This window comes from Spermophilus citellus, assembly GCF_964194105.1.
Source record: "Spermophilus citellus genome assembly, chromosome: 10".
Lineage (NCBI taxonomy): Eukaryota > Metazoa > Chordata > Mammalia > Rodentia > Sciuridae > Spermophilus > Spermophilus citellus.
This window is the reverse complement of record NC_138197.1, coordinates 82931556-82954594: the sequence shown is the minus strand read 5'-3', so window position 1 is coordinate 82954594 and position 23039 is coordinate 82931556. Positions and strand designations below refer to the sequence as shown.

Sequence of the window (23039 nt, the reverse complement as noted above, 5' to 3'; positions counted from 1 at the left end):
GTTATTAAGTAGTACTTGTACCTAGGTCTATCTAATGAGATCAAGGGTTGTAGGAGAGAGAGCCAAGTTCAAGGAAATTTATATGGCCACGGTCCTAGTGACCCACAGGGTACTTGCTCAGAGGGCTCTATAGGGGTACCTTTGTCTTGAACCTAAGAGAGCAGCTTTTTCTTGACACCTTGGAGGACAGACTTTCTCAAAGAAATACTATTGGCCTTGGACTGAAGTAATAGAGTAGAAGAGGTGACTGGGAAAGGCAGTAGTGACTGTGTGTGTGTGTGTGTGTGTGTGTGTGTGTGTGTGTGTGTGTGTATGTGTGTATGCAAACCTAGGCCAGAAGAATTGTGCAAAATAAGATTGCGTACCTATAATTTAGCTTAATGGATATGTACTATATATCCTAAGATTCTCTTACACGAGATTAAAATTGTTGTACATTTTAAATACTTCCAGATGGAGAGGGCTTAGCCAGAGCCAGGAAAGTGGGGAAGGGTGCCATTAGAAGGGGGGAGAGGAACAGCTTTGGTTGGCTACTATGGAAGAGAACAGAAAAAGGAAGATAGGTTTAGGGACCACTCCTCACCCCCATCCCCAAATGCTGGGGCTAAAATACTCTTTGCCCAGGGGAAGAGTGATAAGATCATACCCAAGAGAAATGGCTGGAGCACTTTTGCTGGGCACCCAGAAAGCCAGGTTAACATGTTTAAATATCTCATGAAGACTGACTCCTCCCTGTATTCATTACTGCCCCCCTCCGCCCCCACTTTCCAACTGTACTTCCTAAGAACATTCCCCTGCTAAGTTTTGTCTTTGCCAAGCATGGATCTTTATTTCACATTTGGTTCTAAATTTCAAACCTAGCTCAGTCTGGTAGTTTTAACGGTTGGGGCGGGGTGGGGTGGGGGGAGAGTGAGGGTGAGGAAATGTGATTTAGTTCTAAGAAAAGGGGCTCAAATATCTTCTTGGAAATTAGCATTGTTCCCATTCATCACTGTAGCTCTTAATTTGATTTGATGAGTTAAATATAAATAAATCAAAAACATGTGGGTCAAATTTATGTAAAAAATGCACAGGGGTTTAAAAATTAGAGAAGGGTTTCTAGCCAAACACATTTTCGGTTTCTCTGAACACAAGGCGCTGGAAAAATCTCCAGTTTGCCAAACCTGAAGAGCAGCCGCCAGGTTTGCTGAGTCTCCCTCAAACCTTCCGCTGGGGTAGAAGGCAAGGATTTCTGGCCAAGCCCTGAATTCCATAAGACGCCCCGCCAAGGGAGCTGAGGCCTGCTGCTGGCTGTGGCTCCACGTGCAGGGTAGGAGGCTTCTCTGTTGACAGCACTGAGTTTTCTGTGTGTGGCAGCACAGGCTGCAGCCCCTGCCCTAGCAGAAAGAAAACCTCCCCAGCCAGGTCGCCATCTTCTTGCTGATGAAGCTCACTGAAACTTTTGTGCCATCCTTAAAAAAGAGTTCAAGTGGAGAGGAAAGGCATGTGTTCACTCATAGGCCCCAGAGCCCAGGCCCTCCATGTTCCTCTCTTTTCAAACAATTCTCCCACCTCCATCCAACACACACAATATGTCCTATGACTCAGGCAGCTTGGCACCAGCCTGCAGCTTCAACTTCCAGATGTTCTCTGCTCCACACCCGTTTGTGGCCTGTGACAGGCCCTGTGTACAGCCAGGATTCTTCTTAATTTCACCCTTCTTTCCAGCCTCCACTCCAAGACAGTGCTGTTGCTTTAGCCCCAGTTGAGGCTCTTGGAAGAACAGGGCCTTTTTCTGTTTGGGAGCCAACTCCTTCCCCCACTCAGCAGTTCCCTCTTCTTGTCCCTGCCAGACAGAACCCCACGGAGCCTGATTTTTCTCTCTGCTTCATTTTTTCCTCCTCTTAATTTTCAGGATTCCGATCAGCTATTTTTTGTTCATTTGTTTGTTTTGTTTTGTTTTTAATGGCTCTAGGTCACTCATTTAGCTCATTCTTGGACTTTTTTATCTAGATAATATATTTTTTTTTTATCTGAAATATCCTTCTCTAAAAGAACAGACAGGATCCAGCCCTGGCACCAGTGGCCGGCACACATAATTCCGCCTGCCTTTCCTCTTGGGGAATGCAGGGGGTGGGGTGCAAAAAGGCCTATTTTGACAAGTTATGGAGAAAAGCAAAGAAGAACATGGGTGAGACTGCTGGCATGAGGTCAAAGGTAGCCAGTAAATAATATTCCCCTTCCCTCCCAGCTTTTGGAAGGCTTCACACTTAGGGATTCCCAATGTTCACTTCGATGTTGAAAGAGAAGGACTATTTTTGTTTAGGACTCATTCTGTGTCCCATGAAAACATGAATAATATTTGAGGCCTTATGTATACATCTTAACATGTGTAGACTTCTGATTCTTGGTGGCTTTGTGTACCCCAAGCCAAAATCTGGTTTGGGGAAAGAGCATGTCTTGTATATTTTGTGCTTTCTGTAGTCTGGCCAGGTCATAAGAAACAGTATGGGTATATGATATGGCTGTACTATAGGAATTTAAGCAGAATATGATTATATATACAGTGCATAAACATAAATAGGTGAAAAGGTGTATATGTGACTGAGCATCTTGAAGTTTTCAAAAAGGGCAGCAGCCATTATCTATGTGTTTTGTTTTGTTTTAGGTTTTTCAGTGCTGGGGAGTGAACCCAGGGGTGCTCTACCACTGAGCTACATCTCTGGCCCTTTATATTTTTATTTTGAGACAGAGTCTCACTAAGTTGCTAAGTCTAGCCTCAAACTTGTGATCTTCCTGCTTCAGCCTCCCAAGTTGTTGGTATTACAGGATTACACTGCACCTGGCCAGAAATTCTCTTTGGCTGACACCTGAGGAAACACTTATTTTTTGAGACTCTGTAGACCTCTCAGAATAACCTTAGGGATTGCAGTATGATAGAGTAGATAAAAACTCAGCCTGGGACTCAGTCTTGGCTCAAAGCTCTGTCTCTACGATTTACTAGCCAAGTGACTTTAAGAGAGTTACTTAAGTCTCAACTTCCTCTTCAGTTAAAAAGGAGGACAATAGGGTTGTTATATGAAGGAAACCAAGGGGAAAAAATGAAATGGCAGATATGAAGTACTTAGCACACAACCTGGCATAATAAATAATATCTCCTACTCCATCAAAACCACAAGATTTCAGTGGCTCTTTCTACAGGGATCATGAGTAAAACACTGGAGAACATGTCCTCACAGAATTAGAATTTAGGGCCAGTTAGAAGGTAAGATTTGCTAAAGAATAATTAGCCATAAACCCTGTTTCTTGTGTCCTAAGGGACAAAAGGAGTGTAGATAAGGGAGGGAGAGCTATATAATCTAAAGAAGAGAGGAATAAGTAGGACAAGAAAAAGAAGGAAGTCAGAGTGAGTTTGGTATGAAATAAAATTTGCCTTAGGAAGTCACTGAGTTTGGAAGATTAGCTGGAAGGGCTATTAGCTGTAATAAAGCTGATTACTGCAGAGGTGCTTGAACTGGACCTAAGGAAGCAAGGGAATATCTTAGCTTGTAACAGCATGTAGGTGGGGGAGATCCTGGAGGGTGGGGAGCTACAGGCAGTAGCCTGGGTCACTATGTGACAGTGACAAATGTCACTATGTGACAGTTACAAATGTCACTATGTGACAGTGGCTGGAAGTCCAAGATGGCTCACTCAGATGAGTGGCAGTTGATGTTGGCTAGCAGTTAAGAGATCAGCTGAGATAGCAATGCATAGCCAAACTGCATGGTTTGAGTCATAGCATGGCAGCTGGATTCTGAGAGTCACAAGAACAAGTGATTCAAGAGTCCCAGATTAGTCTTAAGACCTTTTAGCCTCTGAGATCCATAACGTCACACTGCCATATCCTGATGGTCAAGGAAGTCACCGAGGCCAGCCCACATCTGAGGAGAGGGGCAGTGGAAGTCACTTCTTGATGTGAGGAGCACCGTGCTTGTTAAAAAGGAGGGGAGGAACTGACGGCAGTTTTCTGGGAGACTTCCTATGAGAGCCTTCCTGTAAAAGTGCCCTCTTTTGCTCTGAAGTCTTGAGAATTAAAGTAATAACCTAATAATCTACTTTGTAGTACAAACTACAAATCAATAAGTTACCTGTTTAGATAATTAAGAAAGGAAATCCAATTTGATATGTAAAAGGCAGATTTATGAAAATGCGAATTAAATTTAAGTATTGGAGACTGTGGCTCAGAACAGGTCCTGCAAGTCCTGCTTGTTGCTGGAAAATGTAGAATGTTCTAGATGGAGAGGAGAAGCAAGGTCACAATCAGAAAACATTTTTTTAAACATTTGTCTGAGAAAAGGAAGATTAGAATCCAAGTTTCCAGCGATTAATTGTGGTTTCTTTTCTCATTCATAATAAGCATTCATGTTAGTATGTGAATTTGTATTCATAATTACTTTTGTGTTATTTTTCTTAAAGAGAATCCAATCCCCAGAATTATATAAACTTCATCCATCACCACAAAGAATGGATCCCCCTGTGCAAAAGGAAAATAAGAAGTTTTAAGGACACTTTGGTTTCATAAAACAGTCAGATTTAACAGTTTTCTTAATTTCCTCATTAGTCTTGTATATCTGCAATATCTCATATTTCCAGGTCCTCAGCTGAGGTGATGTGGCCATGGGGGCCAAGTGTCCCCCTTCCCACAATCACCATTATTTTGAACGTCGGGTATGGATCACATGTTAAGGGTGTACAGAAGGGCTGGGGTTGTAGCTCAGAGGTAGAGCACTTGCCTAGCATGCGTAAGGCACTGGGTTTGATCTTCAGCACCATGTAAAGATAAAACAAAGGTATTGTGTCCACTCATAACTAAAAAATAAATGTTTTTGTTGTTTTTTTGTTTTTAAAGACTGTACAGAAACTACTCTCTATGATTCTGGTACACTCTGACCTTACCTGTAAGAAACTTCATGATTTGGGCTGCTGATTTCTTTCTCTAACTGTCAAGCTCAACAGTAAAAAAAAAATCACTTGTATGCATCTGCGTGTCATTTACGGAGTTGTTTAGCCAATGACTTGAGGTTTGCCAACCAGCTTTTTTAATAAAACCAAAATTTGAGGTTTATTTTATTTACTCTTAAAACACACTAAAAAAAAAAAAAACTTGTTTAGCAACTTATTTATGACCTCACAATAAGAGCCAACCTGGAAGTTTGTGTCAAACTTTTGCTGTCATTAGAGATTATTAGCCTCTGACCCATTACCAAAAAAATAATAATTTCATTTGGAAATTTCAGTAAAACATGTTGTACCTTTTTTGCATTATTATTACATTAATGCATGTAAGAATAGTTAGAGAAGTTAGTTTTAAAAAAATGCAAATCCCTGGAATCCACTTCCTGAAAATCTGAATCAATAGGTCTGGGGCAGGCCCTGGGAATTCCACATTTTTAGATAATTCTGAAGCTGGTGACCCAAAGATTGCTCTGAGAAATGCTGTGCTATGCCATTTTGTACTGTGCTTCAGGAACTTGTTTTATAATCCTAAAATGAGCTTGAGAGTCCTCCATACTCTAGTCCTGAACTGTGATTTATTCTTATAACACATGTGGCCAGGCTGGAAGGACCACTCATCTCTGATCCAACATAAGTCTGCTGTGACCTGGCTTCTTGCTGCCAGAATAACTGCAATCAGTAGGCTCAACCTTGCTGTACAACAAGTGTGCCACAGTTTACCAGTTTGGTGGCACCTTCTCTTCTCAGGCAACATGCCTAGCAGGTTGTTGACCTAAAATCTCTGAAAACCCACCATGGTAAAAAGAGCCTTGTGAAGTAGTAACAGAGGTGATTCTTTCAGTCCAAGTCACCAGAAGCAGTAGCCAGGGAGAATCAAGAATAGCAGTCATACCATAAGTGACCATAGTACCTATGCCCCAACCATGACTTTTTTTTTTTTTTTTGGTACTAGAGATTGAACCCAGGGGTCCTTTACCACTTAGCCACATCCCTAGCCCTTTTATATTTTTAAAAAGAGTCTCACTAAGTTGCTTAAGGCCTTGCTAAATTGCTGAGACTGGCCTTAAACTTGTAATCCTCCTGCCTCAGCCTCCTGAGTCTCTAGAATTACAGACATGCACCAGCAAGCCTGGTTTCAACCAGGACATTTTAGATATTCAAAAGGTACAGGCACTGTTAGAAAGCACAAGTCAAAAGCATTGCAGGTAAGGGGCTCTGTGGTCACTCTGTGCCTCTCCTCCCTCCTGAAGGACTATGATAACTCAACTCATCCACACTGCACTCACAGGCTGGGATTTCTTCTGACCCTTATCACCATAAATGAGCATGTCACTGAACTCATTCCAATGGACTTGCTCTTCAAATTATTATTGAGCTAGATTCAAGCCTGTTTGTTTACTAAAGTGTTCAGTGAGCCTTTCACTTGAAGGTGAGCAAGCTATCAGAAACCCAGGGGAAGGCTCGTATCTAGGAGCATCCCAGCAGGTAAGCCTAGTTCCTTCCTATAGCTTGCCTTATGAAGTCATGAATTATCAGGCTTCATGTGGAGAAAATGGAAGCCTTGGGTTATATAGCCAGGCATCTGATATAACTTCAGGCTGTCTTCTCCGCTGCCTAATATTTTAGCTCATTTAGAAACTTTTTGAACTATTAGATTGTACCCACAATCCAAAGTCAAATGTTTATTTTGTCTGTAGACACCAAAAAGAAAAAAAAACCCTCAAGAATATCTGTGGCATATTTCTAGTATAAAATTATACCCGCAGCCAAAACAACCAAGTCTTTCTGGGTAGTATGAGCAGCCAGCATATTTGTAATATTTAAATGCTACTTGATTCATTTTCAGCCAATGCTCTGAAGTCATGGGGCCATTCACACCAAGGTCTAACTCATCCTATGATGACAGAGTCGGAGAATGTTAGAGCCATACGCTTGTCCAGTGGCCACCTAATCCTAACCTTTCATTTCACAAAAAAAAAAAAGATTTGAGAGGTCAAACCTCATCCCTCACCACTGCCCAGAAGAAATCCAGTTCTATAACTAAACCAAACTAGGAAAGCTTGACATGCATCTATCACGTCTCCAGAGTACAGTTCCCTCCCCAAGGAAGGAATATGATGTCCAACTCCTCACCCCAGCAATCTCCCTCTGAGGAGTTGGTACTCCTTGCGTCATTCAGTCCACCCAGCCAGGTGGTCCCGATGCTTTGAAATTGTGAATGAATAAAGTTGGTTTACCTGACTATTAAAGGAGACAGAGGTAGGTCTCAAACTGAATTCTGCCACCAGATTGAGCGTTAGTTTCATGACCTCATGTAATATACAAAGAAGCACTACAGAGAATTTGGGTCCAACCTTGGTGACCTGCCAGAATCCTGAGACAATCTGCCTATTTATCAAACAGTGAGGAAATATGTTAGAGTTTTTTATTCTGGTATAAGTGATATATTTCAACTTCTGTGGGCTGAGCTTTTGGTTGTCCCCTTGGAGTAGAGAGGACAAGACTTCATACTCTTTATCTCCTACCACCTACTGGCAGCCTTTACCTTATAAATCACCTTTGGCTTTTCTGCCAGGTACACTGTTGAGAGCCCTAACCACTGTTATTCTAAATGAGATTTTTTGGAATTGAACCCCAGGTTGCCTGAGCCCAGTCTTATTCCTTTCCTTCCACCACCTAGGTTATACTCGGAGTTATTGCTATGAGATCATAAAGAATAACAAGTAATACATTAGGATTTGCAGTTCCCTTCTGTGTGGTCTTCTCTGGCCTTCATAATAGCTTTGTGAGGAAGTTAGAGGGGGTGTTACATTATTCATTTTCCTTGTTTTTTTTTCAATTTAAAAAAAATGATTTCTAAGATGAGAAAATTTTGTGACTTCGGACAAGCCACTTATTTTCTTTAGCTCTCAATTTCCTCATGTGGTGTCTCAAGTCACAGAGCTGGCTAGACACAGAGACCTGAAGCAAGGTCTTTTCTCTTGCTCTTTCTCCTCCACAAAACCAACCCTGAACCCCAGGAGCTCTGCATCCTACATGGAATGCTTAAAAGGAAAATAGGCTTGAAGAATCTGCTGAGCTCATAAAGAGGTAAAGGCTGCAAGGGCATCCCAGAGAAGCAGCAGAGGTTTGGCAAATGGAAGAATGGATGGATTCTTTTTTTAAATGTGGTTTCAAGACACCCGCGTCAGCTTACAGTCCTATGAGCTCTCTTAACATGCTACCAAAATATCATCAGTAATAGGACAAAGACAGGGGTGAATATCAGACAAATGCTGAAACAGCAGCCTGCAGCTGAGGGCTCAGGGAGGGAGTGGATTAAAGAGTAGCTTGTCGCCAGCTTCTGTTAAAATAGGAGCCAGTGATGACATTAGGACATCTCTAAGTGCTGAGAAGCCGAGAGCCCAGTGAGAAAGCTACACTTGACTCATTCAGGGCACATTAGCCAAGGGTCTTTTGTGCCCCCAGACTCATTCCTGCTCGTTGACCCTGACTTTTTTTCCCTCGTTTATTTGTTTGTTGGTAGCTTTACTGAGGAAAGGGCAGCAAAAGGAAAATGGTACCCCTGTTACATGTCAGCACAGTCCTTTTTGATGATTCTTGAGGAGTAGAACTGTTGGGTCACCATGATTTTCTGAATGAATCTCATGGTTTAATTTTTTTTTTTTCTGCTCCTATTTATTCTTTGTCTCAGCAAGTATTTCCTGAAGTGCTATTGTGGCCAACACTATAAAAGATACTTCTAGGCCCACAGGAAAAAAATGCCTAATGGAATCTCTGGTTTCTAGAAGCTGAATCTTGGGTGGAAGATAAGATGACCACCTCCCTTGGTGTTCATTATTTACTAGACAAGGGTAAATGTCCTGCAAGGGAAATGCTTCTTTTGATTACCAAGTTGTTACCAAGCATTAGGCTCTGTTCTAGGCACAGAAACAAATAGGACAAGGCAGACCATGCCCTAGAGAAGTTAATTGCTTATTACTGTGATTTTCAACATGAGATACCCCCACCACTTTCATAGGTATTATTTGGGGTTCTTATTTACTTTGACACCTGGGCCCCAGCCCAGATCTAAATGATTAGAATTTATAAAGATGGAGCCCATGGATTGGTTAAATAGCACTCAATGTGATTCTTAAATACATGAAAATTTCAGAATAACTAATCTTGGAGAGGAGACAGACAGGTGAACCCAGATGTATACATATAGGTAAATACTGCATTAGGGGACTTGAAGTACTATACTGTGCCTGCAAAGGATTAGGGGAGAGAACAACGGCTGTTCTTTGGTCTTCCCTAGGATTTCTGTCACAATAAAGGGTAGTATCCATTCCTTTCAGCCCCACTTGCTTACCAATAGTTTCACACTCTATCCACATACTCTTTAATCAAGAGGAGTAACAGGAACAGAAGATGCAGGAAGGGACCCATCAGAAATCACCTCACTTGTTCAAAATGGTAACATCGTTGAGAGGCCCCCCCCCCAATAACCACATCTTCTAAACTGACTCTGTTGTTCTCCTTACCTTGCCTTATTGCTTCAGAGCACCTGTCATTCTCTGCTATTGTGATTTGTGTCACCTTGTCTACTAAGATTAGAACTTGAGAAACTTTGTCACTTTTGTTCACTATTTTTCCCAGTGCTTGGCACATAACAGATGCTCTCTAGGCAAATAATGAAGCTAGAGGGATCAAACAGACCCCATCTTAGTTGCTCAGATTACACATGGTCCTCATCTTACAATTTTTTCCATTTTATAAATCAAAAAAATGGTATAAAAGCAATACATTTTCAGTAGAAACCATATTTTGAATTTTGATCTTTTCCCAGGTTATCAATATGTAGTGTGATACTGCCCCGCAATGCTGGGTCGCAGCATCAAGCCACAGCGCAGTCCTAAGGGGCATCTGCTAGTACTCTACACTATACTGTGTTCTGATCTATAATGCTCAGTAATTTAGTTGTATTAGATGCAACTTACAATATTTTTAATTTAACAATGGGTTTTTTAGGACATAACCCCGTCACAAGTCAAGGAATATCTTTATGTTGTTCTAAGAAGCCACAAGACCCAGGGAGTTCCATGGTCTTTGGCTCCCATCCAGATGGGAACCAGGGAAGGAACCATTGGAAGCACTGACCATGTTCTCCAGCCCCCTTCAGACAAAGGTAGTTCTGTAGGCACCTCCCTCCCTTGAGACCGCTGAGACTCTCTTCCAGATGTCTAAGACCCAGGGAGCCTCAGAGCCCATTAGTTTGATGTGAGGCTTCCAAGAACATTGAGAAGCTATTTCAGAAAGTGAGCCGGGGAACTTTGGGGAGGTGAGTGTGGTTCAATTGAGGAAAGCCAACAATAGCTTCAGGGAGGGAAAGTCAGAGCTCTAGAGGCCTCTGGAATCCTTTGAAGCCCTCGATTCTGGGGAGGATGAGCATGCAGCGGGGTGACTTGCATGGCAATCCAATTTTTCTGAAAGCATTTTCACAAAATGTTCTGCATCATAGGTTAATGTATAAGACCCGAGTTGTAAGTGGAAAGTTGGCAAAGTCCTTTGGAAATTGGCTAAAGGGCAGGAAACAAAGGGTAGCAGTAAAAACCTAAAAGGATGTTAATTGAGGGGTGCCTAGGGGAATAGGGTTGCTACTAGCTTTTTATTATTGACATAAAAATTACGTGGAGAATGGTATTGAAAGGGACTTTCATGTTAGCGAATGAAACTGCATTAGTGAGCTATGAGTGGAAATGTGAATAGAAGTAGGGAAGGATTCCATTTATTGATGGAATTGAAGAGTAGCATTTTCTAGCCTGTTTGTATGTATGAACTCACCCTGTTCTTTTGGCCAGATTTTCATGGGTGTGTTAGGCAGGACAACTTTAGCTTGAAAACTCAACCTGTCATAGTTCTTGAGTCAGCAGGAAGCATTTCAAAAAGGTTTTGGAACCCTCATCACTGGAAAGATTCTGAAATCCAGTGAATATCTTCAGATTTGGAAACATCTCTGTTAGAAGGAGCTGGACATTAATTAGAATCTTCTGTTTAACTGCGAGCAAAAGATTGGGCTGTCTGACATCCTCATTGGAGCTCAAATTATCACAGAAATTTGTTGTAGATATGAAGCTATAAAGCTAGCAGTGTCTAGTATGCAAAGTTATTGCATACTGGAAGTGACAACACAATGACATTTGCTGTCCTTTCTACTCTAGGGAACAGTGTGTGTGGTATTACAGAGCTTGCAGGGCCCTTGATTTCCTTGTTCACAAACCCGACCCAGAGGGCTTCTCTATGACCTTGTTCCTCACAGTGTGGTCCATGGACCTGACCTTTGGTATCACCTGGGAGAACAAGAGACTCTCAAGCCCCTGCCCAGACCTGAAGTAGAGTCTGCATGTTAACAAGATCCCCTGTCATTGCTGTGTGCAATAACATTTGAGAAACCCTGCTCTCATGCACTGGGCAACCGCAGAGATAAAGCAAAAGGGGTGAAAATTAGAGGATAAAATTCTGGCATTTGGGGACTTTCCAGTCTGCTAGAAGCTTAAGTTTCTATAACCTTGAAGGAGCATGCCTTTTGAGGAGATGATGTTAGAAGCCAGTGCAATATGCCCCTGAGTGCGCTTCCCCTGGGTGTGGTTGATATTCTGGGCTATTAGCTAATTGTTACTATCTAATATGCAGGCCACAGAGGCCTGGCACCTGGTAACTGCTTTTCATTTGAGCTCATTTACCAAGGTTCAGGGGTAGGCATTTTGTTGTTTTCTGCAGCTGGGGATAGAATGCTAACCCAAAGGACCAGCACCCCACTGGGTATCACTGGCCCAGGCAAACCTTACAAAAACATGGGAGGCTTGGCTATCAAAGACTTGCATTCAAACAGCAGGTAAGCTTCTTAGAATTCTTTGGTCTCTAGATATGAGGTGGCAAAATGCTGAATATGTGATGGACACATGGGAAGTTACGCAGGCTCCATCATCCTCTATTTTCTCCCTCATCCCCTGAACTATAGCTTTTATTCAGTCTCACTTTTAGAAAACATGACAGAGAAGTGAGGGGGTGAAGGAGATTGATTATATTGACCTGCTTTTTTTTTTTTTTTTGTACTGGGATTGAAGTCATGGGCATTTTCCCACTAAGCTGCAGCCCCAACCCTTTTTACTTTTTTATTTTGAGACAGGGTCTCACTAAGTTGCTGAGACTGGCCTGGAACTTTGGATCCTCCTGCCTCAGCCTCCAGAGTTGCTGGGATTTATAGGCATGCACCACGGCACCCAGCCTAAATCGACCATTTTAGTCGTCAGTTGATAAAGTGGTATAGGCAGGGGCTGATTCTACCAAATTAGGCAGGAATAGCAATAAAACCCCAAACTCCTCCCCACGCCTCCCTACACATCCCCAACCCTGCCCACATAGGGTGAACATGGAGTTGTCACCTAACTCAAATAAGGCTTGATTTTAATTCTTTTTAGTTTTGCCAGGGCTGTTCTTTTTTTTTTTTTTTTTTTTTAAAGAACTTAGGTAAATGTTGAAATATCCAAGTCATTCAAGGTGCTGGAGGTGAGGAAAGACTTAACGTTTGTCCAGACAAAGGCACACTTTTAAGATTTGGACTGAGCGGATTCCCTTGTCACTTAGCATGGATTAGAACTCATCAGATCTGAATGTAGTGTGAGCCCCACTCTTACACAGAGGAATCTGGTCCCTTGGCCCTCAGAACAAGTAAGGCCAGGATTTTGCATGAATGCCTTAGGTGAAGTATGTCCCTTAGTCCTAAAGGAATAGTTTTTTGTTTTTGTTTTCCTGGGAATTGAACCCAGGGCCTTGTACATGTGAGGCAAGCACTCTACCAACTGAGGTATATCCCCAGCCCCAGGGTGGGCCCTTAATAAATGTTTGCTAAGTGAATATGCAAAGGAAGAGCAGGAAGCAAGGTCCTTACTGATCTTCTGGCTCACACCATGCCCACTTGGTCATCATTCTAACTCCACCTCAGGCATTACATTTTCATCTAATTATTCTAATCTAATTATTAAGCCCACCTCTTAGGCTCTTTCACAGTTGTGTATTGGGCCTATATGTTTGTATGGCAAATCTTCAAAGGAATATACCCTCGGCCACAAAGCTTGCTGTATACTCACGTAATTTACAATGCATACCTGGAAACCACTAAGCGAGGTAGGAAAAGGGAAGAGGAATAAGAAGTCAGTTTGTTACAGACCATAAAAGGCATGTTCCTGTTCTTTTCAGGTAAGAGTCTACGATCTCTCTAAATATGAGCATGGAGCAGATGATGTGCTGATCTTGGCCACTGATGGACTGTGGGATGTTTTATCAAATGAAGAAGTGGCAGAAGCAATCACTCAGTTTCTTCCTAACTGTGATCCAGATGACCCTCACAGGTTTGTGCCTTTCTATGATCATGGGGTTGTTCCCTACACAGTCTTGCATGACACGACTGAAACAAACAGCAACGTGCAGTTTCATCATGCATGATTTATAATAGAGGCTGACATGGATGATTCAGAACTGAACACACCAGAACTGACTTTCACTTTCTTGGCCAGGTGAAAGTCCTCCTTAAGTTGACCCAAGATACAAGTGGCAAAGAATTTAATTTGTTGAGAAATTTTAACAGCATATCTTTTTCACATTCTTACTTTATATCTTCCAGTATTAGATCCTGCTGATGTAGGTGGTGACAGATCCTTTCTTTTTTTTTTTTTTAAGAGAGAGGGAGAGAGAGAGAGAGAGAGAGAGAGAGAGAGAGAATTTTAATATTTTTTTAGTTATCGGCGGACACAACATCTTTGTTTGTATGTGGTGCTGAGGATCGAACCCGGGCCGCACGCATGCCAGGCGAGCGCGCTACTGCTGAGCCACATCTCCAGCCCAGTGACAGATCCTTTCCAGTATGGATTTTCATCCACTGGATAATTGTTTGGTTTTTGTTGTTGTTGTTGTTTGCTTGTTTGTTTTGTTTTTGAGAAACATTGAGAAGGAAGAAAAAGATTGAAGTATAGTGACAATGTTAATACCTTAACCCTAGAAGGCTCTCACAGATAAATAGAACTCACCCCTGGAGAAAGGCAGCTTTAACTGGAACACAAAGAAACAAGTCAACATGATTAAAAGCCAACAATAACAACAGAAACAGTAGAATTGGACCTGTAAATATTTCCTTACTGGATTTATCAAAAATATAAATTTTTTTAACATGACTCAGAAATCTTTTAAAAGGCATAAAAAATGTGAACAAGGATAAGAGACTACAAAACAACAAAGCACATTTTTTAAATAAGGAAATTAAACTTCTAGAGATGAAAATATAAAAATAGGAATCAATAATTCAGTGAATTAAACAGATTAGAGATTAGAGACAGTTAAAGAGAAATTTGGTGAACTAGAAAATGCTTCTGAATAATAACCCAAAATATGGCTCAGCGGGACAAAGAGAAGAGAAAATGTGAAATGAGACTAAGAGACTAGGAGGATGATGTAAGATGCTCTAAATAAATTTCCAAATGGAAATACTATAGAAAGTCTGAAGGAAAAATTCCCAGTGCTAACCCTAAGATTCAAAAATACCAATAAATCTCAGCCAGAAGGAAAAAAGAAGAAGAAAATTGTAAATAGATACTTCTTAGTGAAACTAAAAAACTTGACTTCACCTAAGATATTTGAAGCAGCTGGAAAGACAAACATATACACAGAGCTGTCATTTAGACTGATGGACAACTTTTCAAAAGCAACAATAGGAGCTAAAAGACAATAGAATTGTATCTTCAATTGGCTTAAAGAAAAAAAAACTGTCATCCTGAAAGTTTTTCATATGTAATAAAACTATCAATAAAGAGGATGAAGTAAGAAAATTTTCAGGTCACACAAAAATTGAGAAATTTTACTGCCAACCAGTCTCCTCTGAAGAAAATTCTAAAGGACATACTCACATGAAAAAAGGAAATCATCCAAGGTGGAAGACCTGAGAAGAGAGATTATTAAGCTAAAAAATTAGTAAATGTACAGATGTATTTAAATATATATTTACTGTATAAAATAATAAGAATGTCTGATGTGTGGAGTTAAAAATCACACACTAAATTACTGAACAAAATAGCAAATAAATTAGTAAAGAGGAATAGTAATCAATTTTGGGATGCTATGGTTCTTCTATTTGTGAAGAGGTGAAAGATACTTAACTTTACACTTTGAGAAAACAAGTTTAAATAGCTAAGGAAACAACTAAAATACTAGAACATCCAACTCCTAAACTAGTAGAAGAAGAGAAACCCACATGGAATAAAAGCCAAGCTTCTGAACAACTGATTAACCAAGAGAGGAAGTCATACTGCAAATTAGAAATTACTTGCACCTGAATAATAATACTACATAGCAACAATTTAAAGATTGAATTTTGAGCCTTCTTTTTTTTCTTTTTTTTAAATAGTTATTCATTTATTTTAGTTGTAGTTGCACACAGTACCTTTTATTTATATGTGGTTCTGAGGATCTAACCCAAGGCCTCACACATGCTAGGCGAGTACCCTACCACTGAGCCACAACCCCAGCCCTAAGCCTTCTTTTTTTCTAATTTAATGAGCTAAGCACAGATGAAGACTACTCACCGCTGACCTGCCTTTAAGTGACTCCCTTCTTTCCACATCCTGAGGGAACTTTATCCAAGCTCCCCTGGTGTCATGGGGTCCCTGACCACAGGAAGAGGCCCTTAATCACAGAGAAAGTTGTTTCTTGGAGTAAGACTTTGAGGGCTGACTTATGTTATTTGGTGAGTTCTGCCTATATTTTCCACATAAACATGTACAAAGGAATTCTTATAACTTCTGTGGACAGAGCCAAAGGATGGAGCCGTCTACCTGCAGACTGTGTGTACTTTTCCTTTGTGCAGGCCATGAGTCAAAATCTGTGTTAATTTAAAAAGTTAAGTCTGTGGTCCTTAATTCAATAACAGCACCTAATGTAAGAAGTATAAATATCAGGAAAATAATGGAAGGAAAAAAATTAAGACCAGTGAGAGAATAAATGTAGAATAAAAATAAATTATAAAGCCAAAATTTCATCTTTTGAAACAACATATTAGGCAAATACAAGTCAAAACCACAGTGAGATGCCACTTCACACTCACATAAGTGAAGTAAGGTGATCACAAAAGGACCAGTATTGTATGATTCCACTTACATGAATTTGACCTACAGTAATCAACTCTGTAGGGATGGAAAATAGAGATGATGCTTGCCAGTGGTTGTAGAGAGGAAAGAATGGGGAGTTGGAGCCTGATGGGTAATGAGTTTCAGCTAGGAAAGATGAAAAAACACTTTGAGACAGAGGGTGGTAATGGTTACACAATGATGAGTGTACTTAATGCCACCGAAATGTGCGCTTTAAATATAAACTTTAAAATGGTCAGTATGCTAAATTTTATTTTATGTATGTTTTATCACAATGCCAAGAAAGCAATTAAAAAGCAATAAAAATTAATAAAGTAGATAAATTTTCTGAAAGATTAATCAAAAAGGGGGGGACAAATAAACAGTATTAGGAATACAAAAGAGTAATAACTCAGATGCAGCAGCAATTAAAATAGAAGATGTAATTATGAACATATACATATTCTTTAATAAGAACATTATAAAGATAACTTTATTCTAAATTAAACTATAGAATCAGTGCAATTATAAACAAAATATCCATGGAGTTATTTTTTTGTTTTTTGTTTTTGTGGTGCTGGAGATTGAACCCAGGGCCTTGTGCATGTAAGGCAAGCACTCTACCAACTGACCTATATCCCCAGCCCTCTGAGGTGTTTTCGTGGAAATTAACAAGCTGATTCTAAGTACTGTGTTGAAGGACAGGATGCCAAGAATGTTTGTAACATTTCTTTGGGGCTATATATGTTTTTTGTTTGGTTTTTTTTTTTTTTTTTGTATCTTTCCCTACTAGATGCTAAGATAAAGCCAGTGGAAATAATAAAAATTGGTTCTTATCTCACAAAATAAACAAAAATCAAATCCAGATAAAGTAAGACTTGAATGTGAAAGGCCAAAATAAATACAATTTTTAGAAAACAGCGTAGGAGATAATCTTAGGTCCTTGGAATAGGGAAGGGTTTCTTAAACAAAATGTAGAAAGCACAGTTGTTTTAAGAAGATTGATAAATTTGTGTCAAAATTACAAACTTTAGTTCTTCAAAAGATAGAGTAAAATGACAATTCATGAACTGGGAGAAGGTATTTGAAACTTGTATAGCTAACTGAAGAGGGACTGTTATCCATTCTATAAAAAGGACTCTCATCGAGCAATAAAGAGAACACACACACAAAAAAAAAAATCAGAAAAATGAGCAGGAACCAGCCAGACATTGCACAGAAGAGGAGCAGTGACCCATGAATATATGGCAAAATACTCGACCTTAATAATCAGAGAAGTATAAAAACACACATTAAGATGTGTTTTCTCACCAGATTGACAACACTTTGAACGTCTGATTGATCATCTGATGGTAAGAGTTAGCAAGGTGGAACAACTGTCAATGGGAGTTCCAAGGACACAGCACTTTCTATTTTTAGAAATAGCCCTAAAGAAGTCATTGACCTTAGCATACCTGGTAAAGTGGAGCGTGCACCCCTGGGTCTGTTTTTGCATCCATCGGTGGTTCTGAAGGTAGAGTTCTCGGGCCACACGGCATGAGCAACACCTGAGAACTAATTAGAAAGGCAAACATTCAAGCCCTGCTCCACAACAACCAAATCAAAATTCCACTGATAGGACAAACAATTTTTGTGTTAGCCAACCATCCAGGTGAACCTGATGCTGCTAAAATTTGAGAGCCCACTTCCCTGGAGCAACTGTGACATCATCAGTCATGCAAAAAGATGCCCAGAGAATCATTTTTAGTTACAAAAACCAGGAGTAATTTGCATGTCCAGTCATAGGATATATAAAATAAAAACAGAATACTGTACATCCCCAAATAGGAATAAACCAAAGCTCTGTACTCCTTAACTAGGAAGAATCTCAAACATGTGATGTTGAGTTGAGTAAATAAAACATAGATGATGGGAATATAATTCCATTTACATGAAGCAAAGACTACTGATATATAATTTAGGGATATAGATATTAAAACCATAACAAAAAAATAAACAAGAGAATTAACCCAAATTGTAGCCATACCATCCTGAGTGCACACATTTTCATCCAGTCTCAGAAACTGAGCAAGGTCAGACATGCTTAGTACTTGGATGGGGGAATTAACCCAGAACTTAGGATACTGATTAACTTGGGAAGAAAGGTAAGGACTTAGGGGATATGTGCTTGAATAGGGGCCACTGGACCACCAAGATATTTGCCAGCAACCTTTTGTTCCTTTAGCCTAGATAGCAGGTACATAATTCCTGTTACTTTTCAACTGCAAATGTTGTATCATAAAATATGAAAGGCCGTGTAGTCTAGCGGTTAGGAGCATGGAATCTGCCATTGGACTTCTCAAGTTCAGGTTTTAGCTCTTTCTTCTAGACTTGATGACCTTGAGAAAATTTTTTAACTCCTCTGGGCCTCTGGTTCCTCTAGTGTGAAATGGGGCTCCAACTGTGCCAGCCTGGTAGATAGACATAAAAGCAAAGTGCCCGATCTACAGTAGCACTAATAGAAGTGGTTTTTTTGTTTGTTTGTTTTTGTTTTTGTTTTTGTTTTGGGTAGCAGGGATTGAACCCAGGGGCACTGAGCCACATCCCCAACTCTATTTTGTATTTTATTTAGAGACAAGGTCTCACTGAGTTGCTTAGTGTTTTGCTTTTGCTGAGGCTTTGAACTCTCGATCCTCCTGCCTCAGCCTCCCGAGCCACTGGGATTATACACAAGTGCCACCACGCCCACATAGAAGTGTTTTGGTTTTTTTTTATCATATGTTTTATGTTTCACACAAAAAAAAATTTTTCAGGAAAAATATGAAACTAAACCATCTGTCTCCTCCCAGAATTATTTGGTATAATTTTGCTCAGGTGCAGAGGAATTACTGTTAACTTTTAATTAAAGATTCTTTTGTTTGAATTTGAATGTATTTTTCTCCCTCCAACTTTTTATTCTGTGTTATGTGTCCTACTTGCTAGCAACATTCTCATGTCGATTTTCTCTACTATGATTATTTTTATAAAGCTTTGCAAGGCCAGCTGCCGGTTATGAGTTAAAAGATGCTTGACACTTTTTAAAATTTCTCTAAGCTGGCCTGGTCTTGCCTGCCAGCCCATCTCTCTCCATAGCAACGAATCTGCCTGCCAAGGAATGGTTACCTATGGGCAGCGTGCGTGCCAGGTCAGAGCAGGCTCCTGGGGTCAGAGAGAACTGCTGCCTACAGACGCAGAGTTTGCTGGTCTTTTCTCTGAACAAACAGGACAGAAATAAAAAATATTCTTCAGTTTGCCTTTCAGGGAAGACAGCAAACCCTAACCTAACAAAGAAGCCTCTATCAATAAGATGAATGAGTGAAAGGAAAAGTTGAAAGCCAGTTCATTGGTAAGAGAGAGACCCTCAGGCTAAAGATCAGGGAAAGTATGGATAATTTTTGAGCTCTTGAGACAGAACATAGGGGTTGAGGTTTTCTTCTTTGTCAAATAACTCCCATTTGGATTCATTCATTTGGGAAATAATGCTAAGGACCTGTTCAATGAGCCAAGGCCTGCTAGACACTGGGAAAGAATCTGTGAAATAAATAGACCTCATCTCTGCCCTCTTGGAGTTTGAAGAGGTGGTTACAGAAGCTCAGAAAGCCACCTTATGATGATTCAAGAGAGGAGCTTATTATAGCACAAGAGATGTCTAAACTTAAACCTGAAGAATTAAAGAAGCATGACTATAATGTTTTGAACAACTAATAAAAAAATAAAAGAAAAGAAAAGAATTAAAGAAGCATGAGCAGGCAACGTAGGGGTTGGGTGGAGTTGGGGAGGGCAAGCATGGCACATTCAAGGAAGCCAGCGGTCATTGTGGCTCAGTGGGCTGACATGAGGTAGAGTGTCAGCAGACAGGCTGTGGGGTCAGTCCCAGCCATATCATGCCAAGCTTTATGCATTCACAAGATTAATGAATGAAAATTCTTTGTAAGAAAGAAAGTCTGTGGAAACGATATGAAATTTGTATCATTTGTTCATTATGGCCCATAATCAGGAAACGTTCTGTACAATCTGATGGTGAAAATCAGCATGAGGACCGTCCCCCACCCCCGTGTGCTCCTTAGTAACTTTAGACGTATTGGGACATCAAAGCAACTTAATTTGTTTCAAACTCAGGAATCGTGTCAAATGGTGTTCTCTTTCATGCGTGTGGCATCTTTGCACATGTCTGAGTGTAATTTGGCAGGAGGACATCACACTCATGCCCCTGGCTGAGCATGTCTCCTTGAGAGTTCCAAGGACACAGCACTCAATCCCCAAATCTGGGTGCCCTCCCAGCTGGGAGCTGTTCTAATCTTGTCTCACAAAATGGAAATATGAGTGGAATTCACCCTAATGGGTTCTAGCCCAAGTCAGTTTCTGAGATGAGAAAAGGTCAACTGTAATTGCAAAGCCTCTACCAGCCTTTCCTTGGCTGGGAGTTCATTTTTGCTGTAAATATAGCCCAGGACCCCAGGTTTGCCCTTGGAATCATGGGGCAGTGGAGTGGCTAGGTCCAAGCCTGGGGGGCTGACCAAAGGATGCCAGCCTATTGTTTGATATAAGATGAGAAAGGAAAGATACAGTCCCCAGGGCTGGAGGGAAGGGAACAAAGCAAGGAAGAACAACAAAATGTTTCTGCATTTGAGGTTTTGAACAAAATGTTTTTGCATTTGAGGTTTTGCGTGGGCCTGCTGTACTTTGAGTTTTACCAGGTTTTCCCAGTTTTGTCTAGAAAGGAAACAGAAAGAGGCAAGACACATGTCTACCGCTGACAGACAGGAGTTTGGAGTTGCTCGATTGTTGGGCATTTGTTTATATTGTGTGTAGGGTTTTTCTTTTTGTATTTCCCTAATGACACCCTTCCCAATAAGGTATTTAAAATAGCACCACCACCACCCTCACCCGAATGAAGACGGATGACATAAAGAGGTGTTTGCCCAGCTCTCGTCTCACACCTTCCTCTCAGGCAGGGATGGGGACAAATGGCTTTGTGATCCTCTTGACCCTAGTGCATCTTGTTAAGCCCTTTTGCTCCTTTTGAACTGTCTTGACAAAGAAACTAAAAAATTTAAAGGCAGCTTTGTAGACGAGCCAGAATATGAGTGCAGTGGGTTTTTGTCTTTCTTTTCTTTTTATTGGAGTTTGCCCTGAAGTGTAACAGAGCTGGCAGCTCTTTTGACTCTTCTGTGGGGTCATGAAATAAACCGTTCACAGGAAACACATCACAGTGCGTTCGAGAGTAGGGTTGTTGGAGGTCATGGGGGTTGGCTATGCAGGACTCTAGTTTCCCATAATTCCAGTAAGATTCTCTTTTGAGACCTAAAGATTCTACAAGATTTGGAGAAGGTACTCAGAGAAAGACCTGGAAGGGGTTTTCTAAGGCAAAACAGTCTGCAATTGACTATCCCCTCTGTCGGGACTAAACAGAAGTTTAGTCCCAGAGATTTAGTGGTGGGGTCTCCTGAGGGAAATCGTCAGAATGGAGGCAAGTATGTAAACACTCAAAAAAGACGCTTAATATTTTTTCAGAAAGGAATAAATTGTTAATATTACCAAAGGGAGAGGGTGTGGACAAAGTCAAGAGAAATTGAAGTCTGATGAGAACAGTTAACCAAACATGAAATCATGGTATAGATTCATGTTCCAAATGCCCAAGCAAAACTTTGCAAAGCTTTGCCCATTCTTTATTTCCTTAAACTGTCTGCAGCAAACTTAGTTTTTATGTCTTGGACCTAGCAACCTTTTATTCTCCTGATATATACTCGGGGTGTGTGCATGTGTGCACACACACATGCATATTGGGGATTGAACCCAGGACCTTGCACATGCTGAGCACGCACGCTACCACTGAGCTGCATTCCCCCACCCTACCAGGATCTCTTAATGGCGTATTCAGTCTGCAAGTACCAGTGCACCATAATCCCATTCCCTCCAATGAAAGAAGCCTTCTCAGGGGCCAGGTCTTGCTTCCACTATCTTCCTTCACTGCCACGCTCTGGTTAGTTGTGTGTCTTGAGAAGGAAGGGGTTAATCCATGGAAGGTTAATGGTAAAACACCCACCAACGCTGATAACAGGCATTCAATGCTAGTTTAATATAGGTATTAAATGCTAGTTTGTCTTACTCTGATAAAATAAAATTTATTTTGGCAAAGACACAAAGGTCCTTTTTTTTTTTTTTAAAAATCTTTCCATGAGTTAGCTGAACTAATTTCTTAGCAGCACCATATGGTATTCAATAACCATGCCTCAAATGCAAAAAGGAAGCGTTCCTCCCCCCCACCCTGTCCCCCACTATGTCATTTACAGGTTTTCAGAACAAATTCGTTAAGTGTTTGATCTGGTGTTTGAAGACTAGATAAAATCTGCATTTTTGTTCCTTGTGCACTGTTTAGCATATTCAGATCCGTGGGAATTTGGAAGTCAGCCGGAGATCCTGGCTGCAGCAGCCTCTGCACAGCACAGACAGGCCCAGTTTTCTATCCCCAGTGCTGTTTGTGTGGCTGGCGGAGCAGAGCTATGTGGCCACTTAGCAGTGTGGCCACATCAGGGCATTTCAAAGAGCTTGCCAGGAGGAACTGAGAAGGAGATGGTGTGTTATGTTCCTTTGTGTTGAAATATTACTGTTTGGAATTTGAACTAAAATACACTCACCATCTAAAAAAGCCAGGGAGACAGTGCCAAGATGCAGAGAGGTGGACAAAGCCTGTCCCCCTTCCCTCAGGGGTGGGGAGCTGTCTCCAGCCTGTCCTTGTTCCAGTGTTTCAGGATACTGTGCCTGGATAGAGTCCCTGTACCCTAGGCTGGGGACAGAAGCTGGTGTGAGCAACTTCACCAGCTTCAACTGCTTCAGAGCTTGGTTCCCAGGGTGTGGCCCTGGCTCCCATTGGTGAACCTAGATGTG

The 23039-nt window shown here is 40.9% G+C and overlaps 1 protein-coding gene across 1 annotated transcript in view; it reads left to right on the top strand.

Moving 5' to 3' along the window:
- Window positions 1–23039, top strand: part of PPM1H (protein phosphatase, Mg2+/Mn2+ dependent 1H) — a 256215-nt gene that overhangs the window by 223136 nt on the left and 10040 nt on the right. The window contains exon 9 of the mRNA XM_081311513.1: window positions 13219–13370. Coding sequence (XP_081167639.1) covers window positions 13219–13370 — 152 coding nt within the window. The remainder of the gene's footprint in view (window positions 1–13218; window positions 13371–23039) is intronic.